Below are 15562 nucleotides of genomic sequence, written 5' to 3' on the forward strand. Positions count from 1 at the left end.
TCACTGTAGGCTTTTCTGTTATGCACCTACCATGCTGTAAGAAACCAAGCAATGATTTTTTTTTAATTGTAAACAATTTCTACTTATAAACAGTTCCAAGAAAAATTGCATTCATGACACACCTGCTTACGTTTGCTTAGTATTACATTCATCATTCTTAGATTTTGTAGAGGATTTTTATTTATTTATTTTTAGCTGGTGGTCCGGATCTTAGATGATTCCGGATATTGGACACCAGATTTCAGATTTTGAAGTGTAGTAATGTCAGGGCCAGTGCTAGCACCAGTGCAACCTGTGCAGCTGCACCATGCAGATGGATTTAGGAGAGACAAAAGTTTTAGAATTTAGACATACACTGGGCAATATAATTTACAAACCAGAGCTAACACACTGGCCAGCAAAATACCTAGCACCAGTCTTGTATGGGGTCATAGTTTGTGGATGCAACAATTGCAAAGAATGCAGATTGAGGAAAAGTTGTCATTTAAACTTCTTTTAGAAATATACTTTTACTTTAACATAGTAAATTCATATTTTTACTTTAGCATAGTAACTCCATCTAATTTATATATAAAACTGAAAAAATTATTATAATCAGTAAAGTTAAGTTTTAATCACAAAATTCATCCTTCCAAATAAAACACATTTTAAGCAATAATGTGAACCGTATTCAAAATTTATTAAAAATAAATAGTATAAATTTAAAAATAATATACACTTACAGAAGAAAATGCCAAAGCTATCCAATTTCAGTCTTCAGATTCATAATAATAATCGGTTCCATAGTCATACACATCTTCTGCCAAAGTAATGTAATCAATTGAGTACATTGAAGAACAAAAACGAAATTAGAATCAAGAGGATTATTTATGTAGAAAAATGTGGAAAATCTATTTTAAAAATAAGTTCATAAAATAATTTTTTGAAAATAATCAGAATGTCAAAGACAGCTATCATCTGCATTTTCCAATTAATTAATAACAAATTACCAAGTAATAAAAGCTAACTGAAATATGACAGTTATTCCCTTAAGCACCTAGAAAGAGGTAGAAAAGGACAAAGGGAAAAAGCAGATAGAAAAAGAAAAGAAAATTAAGTTTTACATTTACAAGGTTTATAATAATAATAATAATAATAATAATAATAATAATCTTTATTTTTCTGTTGTAAATAAGAAATACTGATTTTAGGTTAAGTAGACTTTTAAGTAATTTTGTTGCAGTATAATTAATCACCAAGTAAGTCAATACAAACAACATACCTGACAGACCAAGTCATTAAACCATCTGCTTTGAACAGCTAACTGCAGCAAAATTTATATTTAATAAAAGTGTAGTCATACATACTTAGGAATAATTACAAAGCTTCCTTACTAAATATGCACCTACCTTATTACCAAACTCATATTCTCTTCAGGATCAGCTAGAACAGTTTTTGCACTTCACAAAAAAATAAATGTAACTTTTAACTCAGTATATTTTTTTTAACACTATTGGGGTAGGGAGAGAACAATTTCTATGAACAAGTGAAAATTCATGAAAAATTATTAAAGTAAGCATTCAAAACACTGTTCTCCAATACCACAAACAGCCAGAGCTCTAGAAATAATTTCTTAGCTAATTTAAGCATTTATGAAAACTGTCTATTGCAGACAATGAATCCAGACATTCTGTAAGTTTACTAACTATTTTATTTATCCCAAATGTTTACACAGCACTCTTAAATTGTTTGTTGTTTGTAACTAACAATAAAACATACTATTATATTTCCTCTAAAATATACCTGATATTTCACATCAACAGTCAATCCAGTTTACCCAAATCCTTCTACATCTCTCAATGGCAAAGTTTACAGTGAGTAACTGCAAAAGAGATCTTAATCAGGGTAATTCTTAAAAGCTTTATCAGGGTAATTCTTAAAACTGATATGCAGTCAAACCCCACTATAGTGAACCTGGTATATAACAAACTTCCACATATAAAGAACTTTTTGGTCCAATCCAATTTCCTAAACACTTATTGTTATTTCATATGCCTGTAGCAAACTTTCAAATGTATGAAAAATAAGTAAACTTTATGGATATCTTTTACTCAACCTTTTTGTATTATCATTATTGTCCAAATGTTTTAGCTGAAAAATTACTAAAAGCCCATTTCCACTTCTGCACATGCCTTTCTCCAATCAGCAAGCGAATTCACTTTGATTGACAGCTGCAATCCGGTCGATATGCAGTGACGGGTGATGTATGGATGGAGTCCAACTTCTATCCGTATGTCTGCGGAAGCGTTGGGATCATGTGGTAAAAAAGGAGCAATTAGGTGTCGTCACCAAAAACCAATGGCGGCAGGAGCAGCGGTGAATGCTGGATCAGGAAAAGAATGTTTTTCTAAAAAATACTTATTTCTGAATTAAAATTATAGTGAGAAATCTGCATACTGAAAAAGACAGCAATCAACTGAATTTAGTTTAAAAAAAAAAGAAAAGAAAAATAAGATAACTGCAACTACAATATTAGTTCGCAGAGAGCAGTGATTACTGTCAAGAAAATCAAGTGCAAAAAAATTAATTCCAAGACAATGAAATAGCAAAATTTGTCCTTACAATTATTTCCTAGTTCTACATGCACATTTACTTTTAATGAAAACGAACGTCTGACTATATCAAACTACTATAGCAAATCAGATAAAGCATTAAAAGATTTTTTTTTTCTTCTGAAACAGGTAAAAACTAACAACAATATTTATAAATTAAATTTGATATCATTTTAAATATTCTACTGCATTAAAAAGTATGTTAAATTTGTATTTCTCTATTTATAAATATACCTTATTGGCTAATATATATTTGTCAGCACATCTTTCACTTGGATATATTTTTATCAGTCCGTCTAACTTCAATCGGAATGCCACTTTAAAAAATTATGTTTTTGTAAGAAATGCCCTAGAAGCTGAAGAACAAACTCTGGTGAATTTTTTAGACAATAGCACACTGAAATAGGACCAAAAAATTTAGTTTTAAGAATTCCTTTACTTGATGATGTATACAAGCCAAAATTGCTAATCATGTCAGTGTGCTGATAACACAGTGGTACAACTGACGGAAGCGAAAAATGCCTTTTGGTGTCGTGCAAGTTTGAATCCTATATTCTTTTTCCACCCTGTTTGCAGCTTTCTTAGCTCTATTCTAATCTGATCTATATTAGTGTTTTATAATTTATTTCTATTATTTTTGTGCATTGAATATGTTTTACTTATGCTTTCATTTATTTAAATTTCCCCCTCAAGAATTTATTTTGAAAGTTATGATATAATACAAATTTAAAGTATACTCCTTGTACACACACACACACACATATATATTTTTTTCATTTCACTTTTATGTGAATGTACATACATGTGCTGAGACTTTAGGATGTATCCAGCTCTAAACTTTCACCACCAATTAACGTGAGACAGTATTAATGCCCTAAATATTTTTTAATAAAAAACATTTTTTAAATTTATAATAATTGCTTTAAAATTCAGTTCTCTCCAGCTGAAGTAGAGGAATTAATTAATTAAATATTTGAATTATCTTAACCTTATGTATTTATATATATATATATATAAAGAGAAAAAAGTTTATCTTTATAACTTCTATAAAAAGAGATGAATTTAAAATTTATAAATTAAAATTAATATTTTATAGATTATGCATATAATATAACTGTGCATAGTGCATTTTAAAACAAATGAGATTTCTAATAAATTATCCAGCTATGACATTGAAGAAACTGATTCTAAAATTTTATATACTATCTGTTTTCTCCAGAAATGTAGGCATATTTTTAAAATATACAGTCTCACGGGGCAGTAAACCGTACACAAGCATGGCAGATTTTGTGTAAACATTGTGAACCTGTCTTTACAGTTGCTCTGTATTTTTAAAGTACTGGCTATTTTTAAATTTATTTAACTTTTTCCCTTTGTATTGCAATAACAGTACATTTTAGTTTTAATTATATATTATTTCGTTAATATTTAAGGCTTTTAGAAACACAAAGAAATTTGTAAAAGTTCCCTCAGCAATTAGAAATGGCTCATAATATACATTATTACCTTACTTATCTAAAAATTGCTAGAGTGCTTTACTTTCACAGATAATAAGGATAAATAAAATTTTCCAATAACATTGAATTAATCGTAAGTGTCCGAATCCCGTAAATTAAATACAGACCCATCAGGTGGCAATAAATGCAATCAACCACCGAACTTCCATACACGTAAGTCCAACGCAATAATGTAAACGATCATCTGTCTGTGCATGTGTTTCTCAAAATGACGCTACGAGTTAGCAATGCACGAATGGAAACAGGGCTTAATTCTTAAAATCACCCATGTTTAAGACGTTAGGTTCCACATTACTACAATATAAGGACAGTAGAAAATCTATATGTTATTGTTCTTTTATTTGCAGCCTCATTTTCTCTGTGTTCTCAAATGCTATGAAGCACATGTAACACCTAATTCTTGGATAAAGACACACAATAAAAGTATCTTAGGACAGCATATGCTAACTATGACAACTGAGTCGGAAAACTTAAGTGGTTCCTCTGATTAAATTCACGTTCTTTGACAGAGCTAACAAAACTGTGTTCAAGGTTGATGGAAATTCTGAATTTTTGCTATTTTAGGAACAGGAAGTATTGAATATTCTTTTGAACTTGAAGCTATACAGTGATTCAACTTTAAAGAATGGAATTTTTTTGTCCTTATCACTTTGTTTTGTTTCAGTATTTAAACTGCTGTCAAAGTTCTGCCTTCTGAATGGGAGGACGTTGCATTCTTTACACCTTTTGCAGGATTTAGGATAATTTTATAAGGATATTATTATTTATTTATTCTTTCTGAAGGACTGGATGTAAATAGGCATCATTCGGAAAAATACAGAATATATTTTTTTGTTGTCGTGTCCCTATTACATAGAACAATGGTTGCAAGAGCCTACTCTGAAGAAGGCTGGACTTCTATTTTCCACCACCAATTTGCACCGGGTGGGGGGGCAGCCCTCTCCTCTCCCACCAATCCACACAAGAGGATTTTCAACTCGACACATATTTAGAGTGCCTCCATGCCGCAACGACATTATACATTTACAAATATTCAAGTCTTCTCCAGGATTCGAACCTGGGCCCTTCGGTACCGTAGTAGGCTCCATTAACCACTATATCACTTGGGCGACATAGAATAGATCTAGCCAAATCAATATCTGCTTAGAATATAGTTCATCCAAATGTATAGTTCGTACTATATGGAAAAACTTAATAATTTATACTTCTAGTAAAAAATTTAAATAAAAGGATAAAGTTAAAAAAGGGTAAGCATAAAGATGTTGAAAGAGCATTGTTGAAATGGTTCACCATTCAAAGAAGCTACAGTTTGCCATTGTCTAAACAAATGCTAATCATATGTATTTTAGATAGAGTTGTGTAATTGGGATGTGTCTAAACATGATTTTTATGCCAAGTAATTTATCACATAAAATTTTTAACTTATTATGAAACTGAAAAAAGAATAAAAAGAAATTTAACAATAGCACATAATAATTACAGTTAACCTTTCACATGATTTTTTTTTAAATTAAGAGCTATTATTCACTTTTTTTGAGAGATACGATAATGCTTATCACTTTTTCATTAATACATTTTTACACTAGTCACAATTTTTACACAATTTTCATTTTAAGTTCATTATAATGGGGTTGGACTGTAAACAAAAACAATTTTTAAGTGCATTCAGTTTGCATTTTGAATACATTTTATGGGTAAATAAATAATACACATTAATGGTAATTAAATCAATCACATGAATATTATTTGAATGCCTGAAATATGAATCGTAGAATGAAAAATTGTTTAGAGACCTTATTTCTTTAAGATTCAGTTTGCATGTTGTAGCTTTTCAATACTTATATAACTGCAAATTTATATAAGTCAAGGAATTACTATGTGATAGACAGCTATGATTTGTGTTCCTGTTTAAGAAGCATTTTCTAGGATTATCTTCAATAATACCAAAGTTATCATCTGCTCTTCCCCATTGATTGAACACTGAATGCAATTATCTCTAAGCTTTTTTTTCCCCTCAAAATAAAAAAAAAAAGTTTCAGATTTTAAATTACATCCATAGGGGCATTTTTTTGGTTACAGCCAAAAACATTGCGAAGAAAATAACGCAATGCGAAAATGTTGTGGTACAAAACATCGTGGGAGAAAATAAAGCAAACAGAAAACATCGCAGTTCTAATATATCGTGGTACAAAATATCATTGTTGAAAATAAAGCGATTAAAAAACTTTGCAGTTTAAAAACATCATCGTCGGAAATACCGTGGTAAAAAATAAAGTATCTACAAATCATCGCATGACCATAAAATCACAGACATGCATTTTTAAGGTAAATGGATAACTGCATAATGATTTGTGAGCAAAAGATGAAAAGAAGGGTAACTTTTACTTTCATATTTTTTATTAACTAATCAATTAAAAAAAAGAACAAGAAATAATTTTCACTATAAGCATATCAGGTTACCAAAACTTAAGAAAATAATCTCATAATTAACTTAGCAATTTTTTATAGATAAGATCATGCAGTTAACGTTATTTCCGGAAGAAACGCCGCACCATTTTCGTGTTTAAAACTTAAATTTTCAGCGGGTGCGGTCTTTCTACCATACCAAAATAAAATATTTCCTATGATGGTCATTGTGCATAGTTTGGATGGCCTTGTCATTGTACATAGACTGGTGCTGTTCCCACACAAAAGACCACTCAAGTGCTTTTTGCGAACGTTATTTTGTTTATATTCTTTCCCTTGAACGGACCTACATGCCTTAATCACCCTAAACGGGATCTCAGAACATTCTCCCCCTTTCAAATCAACATTCTCATAAGTTTGAATAGTCTCTCTCCTCTGCCATTCGATGAATCTTCCAGGACCCATCCTCTCCACACCCCTGCCTTTTCTGCAATTTTTTTCAAAGGCAGACACAACTCCACCTGTCTCGCAATAACGAACTCTTGACGTATTTCTTCTTCAGCATGAATCGATTTTTCTTGGCATTCTTCCAGATACAGATCCCATCAGTTCGGATACAAGTACTTGTTGGATAGTTTTTAAGTAAGAAGGGAGCGGAAAATTTTTGAAAATGGCACCTAAACAGCAGAGAAGCTATACTGCTGGTTTTAAACTTAATGTAATTTCACGTGCTGAACAAATTGGAAATAGAGCAGCAGCTCGAGAGTTTGAAGTGAACGAGAGATGTATTCGACATTGGAGAACTGAAAAAGAACTTCTTAAAAATATGACACAACAGAAACGAGCCAAAAGAAGTGGTATTGTAAAGTAACAGAATCTAGAGGACGACCTTGCAAACTGGATAAAGGAGCAATGAGGAAAGGGAATGGCAATTTCAACTTTAAAAATTCGCTTACAAGCAAAATTTATAGCAAAACAAATGAACAAAAATGATTTTAAAGGAGGGCCTTGCTGGTGTAGCAGATTTATGAAAAGAAAAAATATTTCTGTGTGTACTAGAACAAGTTGGGCAACAATTACCAATGGACTGGCATCTTTTCTAAAATATGTGACAGATATTATTGACAAAAAAAAAAAAAAACTTCTTTGGTCACAGATAATAAATATGGATGAAATGCAGTTAGCTTTCGACTCTCCTGCAAACAGAACTGTTGATGAAACTGGTGCAAAAACTGTATCTGTGCTTACGATGGGTCATGAAAGAACATCATTTACATGTGTGTTAGCTTGTGCCACAAACGATGACAAGCTAAAGCCGATGATCATTTTTAAACGAAAGACTATTCCGAAGGGAGATTTTCCTAATGACATAACTAAACGAGAACGACTGGGTGTGCGAAACAATCATGCATGAGTGACTACAAAAAGTTTGGCAGTGTCGTAAGGGATCTTTTTTCCAACCAAAAGGGTTATTGATAATGGATTCCATGTGTGCTCATTTACATGTCTGTGAATTACAGAGTCTGTGAAAACCAGATGTCAAAAATTGTCTACGTCCGTAGCAATAATTCCTGGTGGTTTGACAAAAATCTTACAACCATTAGATTTGTCAGGTAATAAATCCTTCAAAGCTGAAGTCCGAAAGCGGTGAGAGTGTTGGATGAGTGAAGGATTGCATACGTATACCAAAAGTGGTAAAATGCCTAAAGCATCTTATAAAGAAGTTGCAAAGTGCATGAAAATCAGTAAAAACATCGTCAATAATAGTAGAGTTCAAAGAAGCTGAAATTATATCCTTAGATAAAGAGACTGTAAACCAAGAGGATGAATGTGACGATCTGGAAGACTTGGACTTAGATCAGGATTTACTAAATCTTTTTAATTCAGATAGCGAAGAATCAGATTTTGATGGCTTCATATGATGTATAGTTTGCTGTAATTCCTTTTGTAAGTAAAATTTAAAATTTCCTTTTGTCATCCTAATTTAATATTTCATTATTGCAACATTTTTTATAATATACTCCGAGTATTACAAATATGGACTTCTTTAGTGGGTAAATATAAGTATATTCATGAATGTAAATATATTTTCAACATTTCTTACCTTTAATTTATTTTTGAGTTATGATTTCATTTCATGCATTTTTCTTATTTGATATGTCATATATCAGGACTCAGGTTGAGATTTTGCATCTATACAGCCCACGACGATGTCACGCGCAATTTAATCTATTGCGACGTTTGCGTTGATGCGGCGTTTCTGTGTAATTTAAATTTTTTTCCCGCCATTTTTCTTGAGTGCGCCATTTACGCTGATGCAGCCTTTCTTCCGGAAATTATGGTACTTATCTTTCTTTTTCTAATTTTTTTTAGATTATACTTTTCATGAAATATTACCAGTAAAACTTTATTAAAAAATAATTTATTAATGACCTTTGTTAGATAACTATGTCAGTTTAGAATTCTATTGAGTGCTAAAAGTTGCATTAATTTTCTATGCTTAAGTTTCCATATTACATTTTCAGCAAATATTTATTAGTTAATAAAAAATACGAAAGCAAAAATTATCCTTCTTCCCATCTTGCTCTCACAAATCATTATGCGAGTATCCTTTTACAATTATTAAAGCATGTCTTAAAAATGCATGTTTACAATGTTATCGCCATGCGATGATTTGTACGTACTTTATATTTTACCATGATATTTTCGACGACGTTTTTAAACTGGGAGGTTTTTTAATCACATTATTTTCAATGACAATATTTTGTACCATGATGCTTTAGAACTGCAATGTTTTTTCTCTTTGCTTTATGTTCTCCCACGATGTTTTGTACCAAGACGTTTTTGCCTTGCGTTGTTTCTATGTCACGTTTTTGCCGAACACCCTTTTTTTTAACATTTTGTGTGTTACATTTATTTATTAAATATCACGTTCCTCGCACTTAAACCATAAAATTCAGTTCAATAGCAATATTGCAAAAAGTTTCAAAATGATCATTTTTTTAGAATTTCCGATACAGAGACTCACGCGATGGAGATAAAAATGTTTTTTTCTGTATAACGTTGTCATTGCTTGCTTTGAAATCCTTGAGTTTGTTACTAAAAAATTCGTTCAAATTTTACAAAACATGAAATCGACAACAAACAAAATTTCAAGTTTGGTCTTCCACATGCCCATATTCGTAGGAGGATGACGTCATTCAAAATTCGATGGCTCTATGTACCGTTGTTTTATCACAGTGCGAGTAATAAACATACATTTATGCAGATTTTTCTTTATTTAATTTCTCTAAATATAACACAGGGTGATAATACTTTGTGGCAACAGTTTGAAAAGTGATTCGCTGTTTGTAGTGAATCAACGCAAAATCTCAAAATGAAAACAATAGTCCTTTAGGGATAAAGCCCCTTTAGACTAAAAAATCAAGTTTTCCATACCACCCAGTTCATCATTCAGAAGATCAAAAATAAAACTCCAGAATTAATATTACATTTGTTTGTGAAATATGCAATTCAGTCTAACACAGACTTTATACAGAGCTTATAAAAAAAATCACTTGCGAAATTGAAAAGGTAACAAATTTTCTACCTACAAAAATGCCAATTATTATTATTTGATGCTTAAAATTTACATTTCATGGAAATTTTTAGGAATAATTACAAAGCTTCCTTACTAAATATGCACCTACCTTATTACCAAACTCATATTCTCTTCAGGATCAGCTAGAACAGTTTTTGCACTTTACAAAAAAATAAATGTAATTTTTTAAACACTTTGTTGGGGTAGGGAGAGAACAATTTCTACGAACAAGTGAAAATTCATGAAAAATTATAAAGTAAGCATTCAAAACACTGTTCTCCAATACCACAAAGAGCCAGAGCTCTAGAAATCATTTATCTAACTAAGCATTTACGAAAACTGTCTATTGCAGACAATGAATCCAAACATTCTGCAAGTTTACTATCTATTTTATTTATCCTAAATGTTTACACAGCACTCATACAATAATGAAATAATCATTCAGCTTTTATATAATACAGTCAAAAGTCGTTAATCCGGACTCGTCGGGCCTTCGGCAATTCCGGATTATAGATCATCAGTTTAAATCTGGTCAGACAAAATGCAGAAATTATAAAATTAAAAATATGAAACCGTAATTTATGAATTAAAGAACAATTATGATCTAAAGGGTATCAAAATTTACAAAAAAAAAAAAAAAAAAAAGCTTAATATTTATTTGTTTACTTTATTAAACATTTCTTTCAATGTAAGTTGTTTAAGTTGCTTCGTTTTTTATGTGATAATACTTTCTTTTTAATTCTATAAACAGACATAATTTCTTGTTCAGTTACAAAGTTCCGCTGTTCAAGTCCTATAATTGCTGTGTCGAGAATACCGAGTAATTTGTCAATCGAAATTTTTTCGTTTTCAATAACCTCTGTGTCACTTTCATCGCTATCGGAAGCGAATTATAATGACGAGGAATTTGATTTAAATCATATCAGAGTACATCAAGATGAAATATCCACATTTAGTACGGAATTATAAGCCAAATAAAATAAAAACATAAGGATAGTGCTGACAGATCCACTTCCAATTCATTGCGCGTCGCGGCGTTCCCCCCTCCCCGCCGCAGAGCAGCGTGAAATTAATAAACAGATTTCGGAATGGTTAGATAAACAAAGGATATGCCTTTATCCATTTTTGGCAGCAATTCCACTTTTTGTTTAATAGACTTCGAAACATACTTTCGCTTTGTAGATCCTTTACATATTAGTAAATATATATCAGAAATTCTATTTGACATAATCAAAAGTTCAAGCTTACTTTTATAAAATTGCTCTAACAGTCTGCAAAAAATAATGAGCCGGATCCAATTCGAAGATTAAGGAACAACGCAATCTGCAACATTAACTGAATTACACTCATGTCCATAAATTAAGGATAATGCGAAATCAGGCAAAGGAAGAGTTAGAAGCAAAACAAATTTGACTTATTTGTAAAGCTTATTTATTAAACAAAAGGTAAAGAGCAAAAACAGATGCTATATGTTTGATATTATTTAAAAAATTAGCAATTTTTTCTCCCCAAAGCAAATTACAAAAAAAAAAAAAAAAAAAAAAAAAAAAAAACCTATTTACAAAAAAAACCAATATTACATGGTTGGTATGATTGTTAATACATTGTACGTATCCCAGACGATGTAATACAGTCCGTACAACGCGTAGGCATGCTGAGTATCAAATTATCGATCTGATCTTGGGGGATATTACACCACTCAAAAAGCAATGCTCTCCGAAGTTCCGGTAGACAGGTAGGAGAAGGTTGACGGGCTGAACTCATTGGCCAAGCATGTCCCACACGTGCTCTACTGGATTCAAGTCCGGTGAGAATACTAGCCAGTCCATACGGGTGATATCCTCCGATTGAAGGCATTTGCTTACGATGCTTGCATGGTGAGGACGGGCGTTGTCATCCATAAACACAAATTGTGCACCCATGGCGCCCCAAAACAAACGTTCATGTTGTTCCAGAATGACGTCCCGACGACTTGAACATGCAGATCAGTTCTGGAACCCAGAATAATTCCACCCCAAATGAGCACTTCTGCACCAATGTAACGGTGTCGTTCAATGACATTTTCTTGGTGGTAACTGGTACCTGGAGCTCTCCATATGAAAGTCCGGCGAGAATCAGACTGCAAGCTAAACCTGGACTCGTCGGAAAACATCACACAAGCCCACTGTTGCGGTGTCCACAATGCATGCTCTCTAGTCCAGGCTAACTGCAGGCGACAGTGAGTTGCAGTAAGTGGAACGCATCTGACAGGTCTACGAGCATATAGACCAATCTGCCCTAAGCGTCTGTACACGGTCTGCCTTGAAATTGTCGTACCAGTGGCTGAAGAGAGCTGACGAGACATGTCTGAGGCTGTGCTCTGCCTGTTTCTTTTGGCAATAACTGCCATATACCGGTCCTCATTCGGCGTTGTAACTCTGGGGCGACCTGTGCTGTAACGTCTACTCACATTACCATCATCTAGGTATCGTTGCCAAAGCCTGGAGATGACACTCTGGACAATTCCAAGTTCGTCTGATACTTCCAGTTGGGTACGCCCACATTCCAGACGGCCGATAATTCTACCACGTAAAAAATCATCCAAATGCGTCCTTTGTGTCATAACTATTCGGTTAATGCACTGAAATGCTTATAAATCGCCTGCAAACAATTTTACTTCTTTGCCTGTATTCCTTATATATCACTCTCTTACACTCTCGTCATTGTGACGTACCATCGGTGTCATCTGGTTACTTCCTGAAATTTGCATATGATTCTTGAAGATGTGTGTAGTGATTTTATAGGTGATATATTTATTTTAGAGTGCGATTTCCGCGTGACTACGAATTATCCTTAATTTATGGACATGAGTGTAGATAATTTTAGCTTAGCTTACACCGTCCGTTATACATTAAACGCGCATGCGTAAATGTATTTTGCGCATGCGCACACGCATATTTGCAGCCGTGAAGGTCTTATGCGCTTGCGTCAACGCGACACATGCACAGAAAGTTTGGAGCTTTGAGGTCCGGATTATGGGTGTCTGAATTAACGACTTTTGACTGCATTTATGCCAAAAAAAAATTATCAGCAACATTTTAAATTTCTCTTACTGCACATTCCCCCCCCAAAAAAAACTGATATACCTCGTATCCTAAAAATTAATTAAAAACGATATTTTTGTACAATAAACATCAACTACACACATTAGTAAAACATATAACCTACCTGTTTAATATTTAAATGCATGTGCAATTTATTCTAAGGCCAATTAGCAGGGAGAAGTCCAAATAGAAATCAGAATGAACTAAACATTCAAATATATACATAAAATAAAAAAACAACATACCTTCATTTCCAAAATTCTGATCCTCCCCAGACATATTGCATATGGAAGAGAAATCTATTTGAGTTCGAATTTAGAATATCTTATAAAGTAAAAACTTAGCATTTTGAAGGCATACCTTCATCTGAATAATCTGGTGGAGGGTGAGGGGGAGTACGAGGACCCTTCCTTGGAGGGTTCTCAGGTGCAGGACTACACGAAAAGCTTTGTGAATCCTTAGAACAGCAAGGTTCATCCATAAATATGGTAGCAGAGTCTTCAGATAAAAATTCATTAGCTACTTCATTAGGAGATAAAACTTCATTAGGAGACTTGTCTTCAAACTTTTCATCATCTTTCTCTAAACATTGGTCACTATTATGTACACTTTCTGGGGATAACATTTCACTCTCAGACGGATCTTGATAATCCATATTTTCCTCAGAAAATGAATATACTGACTCAGCTGTCACCTTCTCATTATCAATGTCTGGTGATTCATTTGTTCCATCAAAACTTCCTAAATTAGAAAAAGTGAGTTCTTCCTTTTCCATATCATCATTAACAACTGGGCATTCTGATTCATCCAGGATCCAACCCAAGTCTTGCTTAATTTTACTCACATAAGGATCATTCGCTGCATTAGGATCACTAAAAATATCTATCAACATTACTTTTGGCTGCATGTTTTCATCATTTTCAATATCTGTTACTTTAAAACTCTGGACATGGTTTTCTTCCTCATCACCAAAATTTTTTTTTACCATTACAGCATCATGAACATCCTTCCTACCTGCATTACGAATACTTTTCTTTTTCTTGGTTCTCATGCTATCCTTCCTACCTGCATTACGAATACTTTTCTTTTTCTTGGTTCTCATGCTAAGTTCTTTAGCAGAATTCTTTAAAGCTTCTTCATTTATTTTTACTTTATTTCGCATTGCATTAAGTTTACTTTTTTTCTTCAAACTATTATTTACCTTTCTATTAGTTCGAAAAGTGTTACGTGACGATTTACAATTGTCGAAATTTAATTTACTATTTTCAGTTTTACCTCTTATACTAGATTTAAACCATTTCTTTTGAAGATTTTTAAAGTAATCTCTTCTTTTAAAAAAAGGAAAGTTTGCAGATGGTGTTACTATAGTAGGAGTTCCACACTGAAATGGATTGTCTGGCAAGTGAATATTAAAATGAATTTTTTCCAGAACCTTGCAACTCTCATTACCATTACTGTGACAGGCGTTATTACGAGATGAAGATACTGTAATAACTGATGCTGAAAAGACAAAGCGTCTTGTAAACTTATTGAAGACATGAAAAGACAATTCATTTTAATTCAATTATGATAAAAGTCATAATTTAATGCATTTTCATCTTAACCCAAAACTGATAAAAACAACAAGGAAATAACATTTTATTAGTGTTACTGAAATAAATCATAGAATAAAAATGGTAATAATAATAAAGCCGAATCTTATAGAAAATAACAGAATTCAGCTTTTCACAGAACTTTTCTGAGGCACAAATACAAGGAAAATACGGAGGTACAAGTATCTTCCACATAATTACTTCCTACCCCCTTTTTTTAATTTTCCTTAAATTTCCTTTTTTAAAGCATGGATTTCTACAAAATTTCATATAATACAAGAAAATGAGCAAAGACTGTAAGCATGCATAAATATCCACTATGTAACTAATAATTATTTAACCCTTTCTTAAAAAATTGCTTTTTGTTACATACAATCTGTTGCAGTAACAATGAATAATACATTATATACAGTATTTCCTATCACATGGTTTTTAGAAATGTCAACTATTTGGTATTGTGAGCTTTTATTTTACTGCGACTTCTACATTCTGAGGGATTATGATTTAGAGATATTGTTATGGCAAATACTAAGACAAGCAGAAGTGTTTTTATTTTTAAAACTACCAATAATAATTTCATGTTATTGTTTCAGATATTAAGATGAACAGAAGTTTTATTTTTATCTATATTATGTTAAAAATACAGTTTATAACTTCATGCTATTTTATTTCACCTGTCTCTACCCACTATAGCCATGTCAAATGAAAACTGTTTCACACTATAATTACAGTACTCACTATAAATAATTACTATAATTTCACACTATAATTACACTACTATCAGTAACTATTC

General features: G+C 32.3%; 1 protein-coding gene across 1 annotated transcript in view; it reads right to left on the bottom strand.

Moving 5' to 3' along the window:
- The window catches only part of LOC118199705 (uncharacterized), a 149422-nt gene that overhangs the window by 15072 nt on the left and 118788 nt on the right, over positions 1-15562 (bottom strand). The window contains exons 8-9 of the mRNA XM_085822621.1: positions 13538-14677; positions 723-799 (exon numbers count right to left, since the gene is read on the bottom strand). Coding sequence (XP_085678747.1) covers positions 750-799; positions 13538-14677 — 1190 coding nt within the window. The 3' untranslated portion in view covers positions 723-749. The remainder of the gene's footprint in view (positions 1-722; positions 800-13537; positions 14678-15562) is intronic.

This window comes from Stegodyphus dumicola, chromosome 8 (genome assembly GCF_044657685.1).
Source record: "Stegodyphus dumicola isolate Sdum_Otavi_A_Nest chromosome 8, ASM4465768v1".
Taxonomy (NCBI): Eukaryota; Metazoa; Arthropoda; class Arachnida; order Araneae; family Eresidae; genus Stegodyphus; species Stegodyphus dumicola.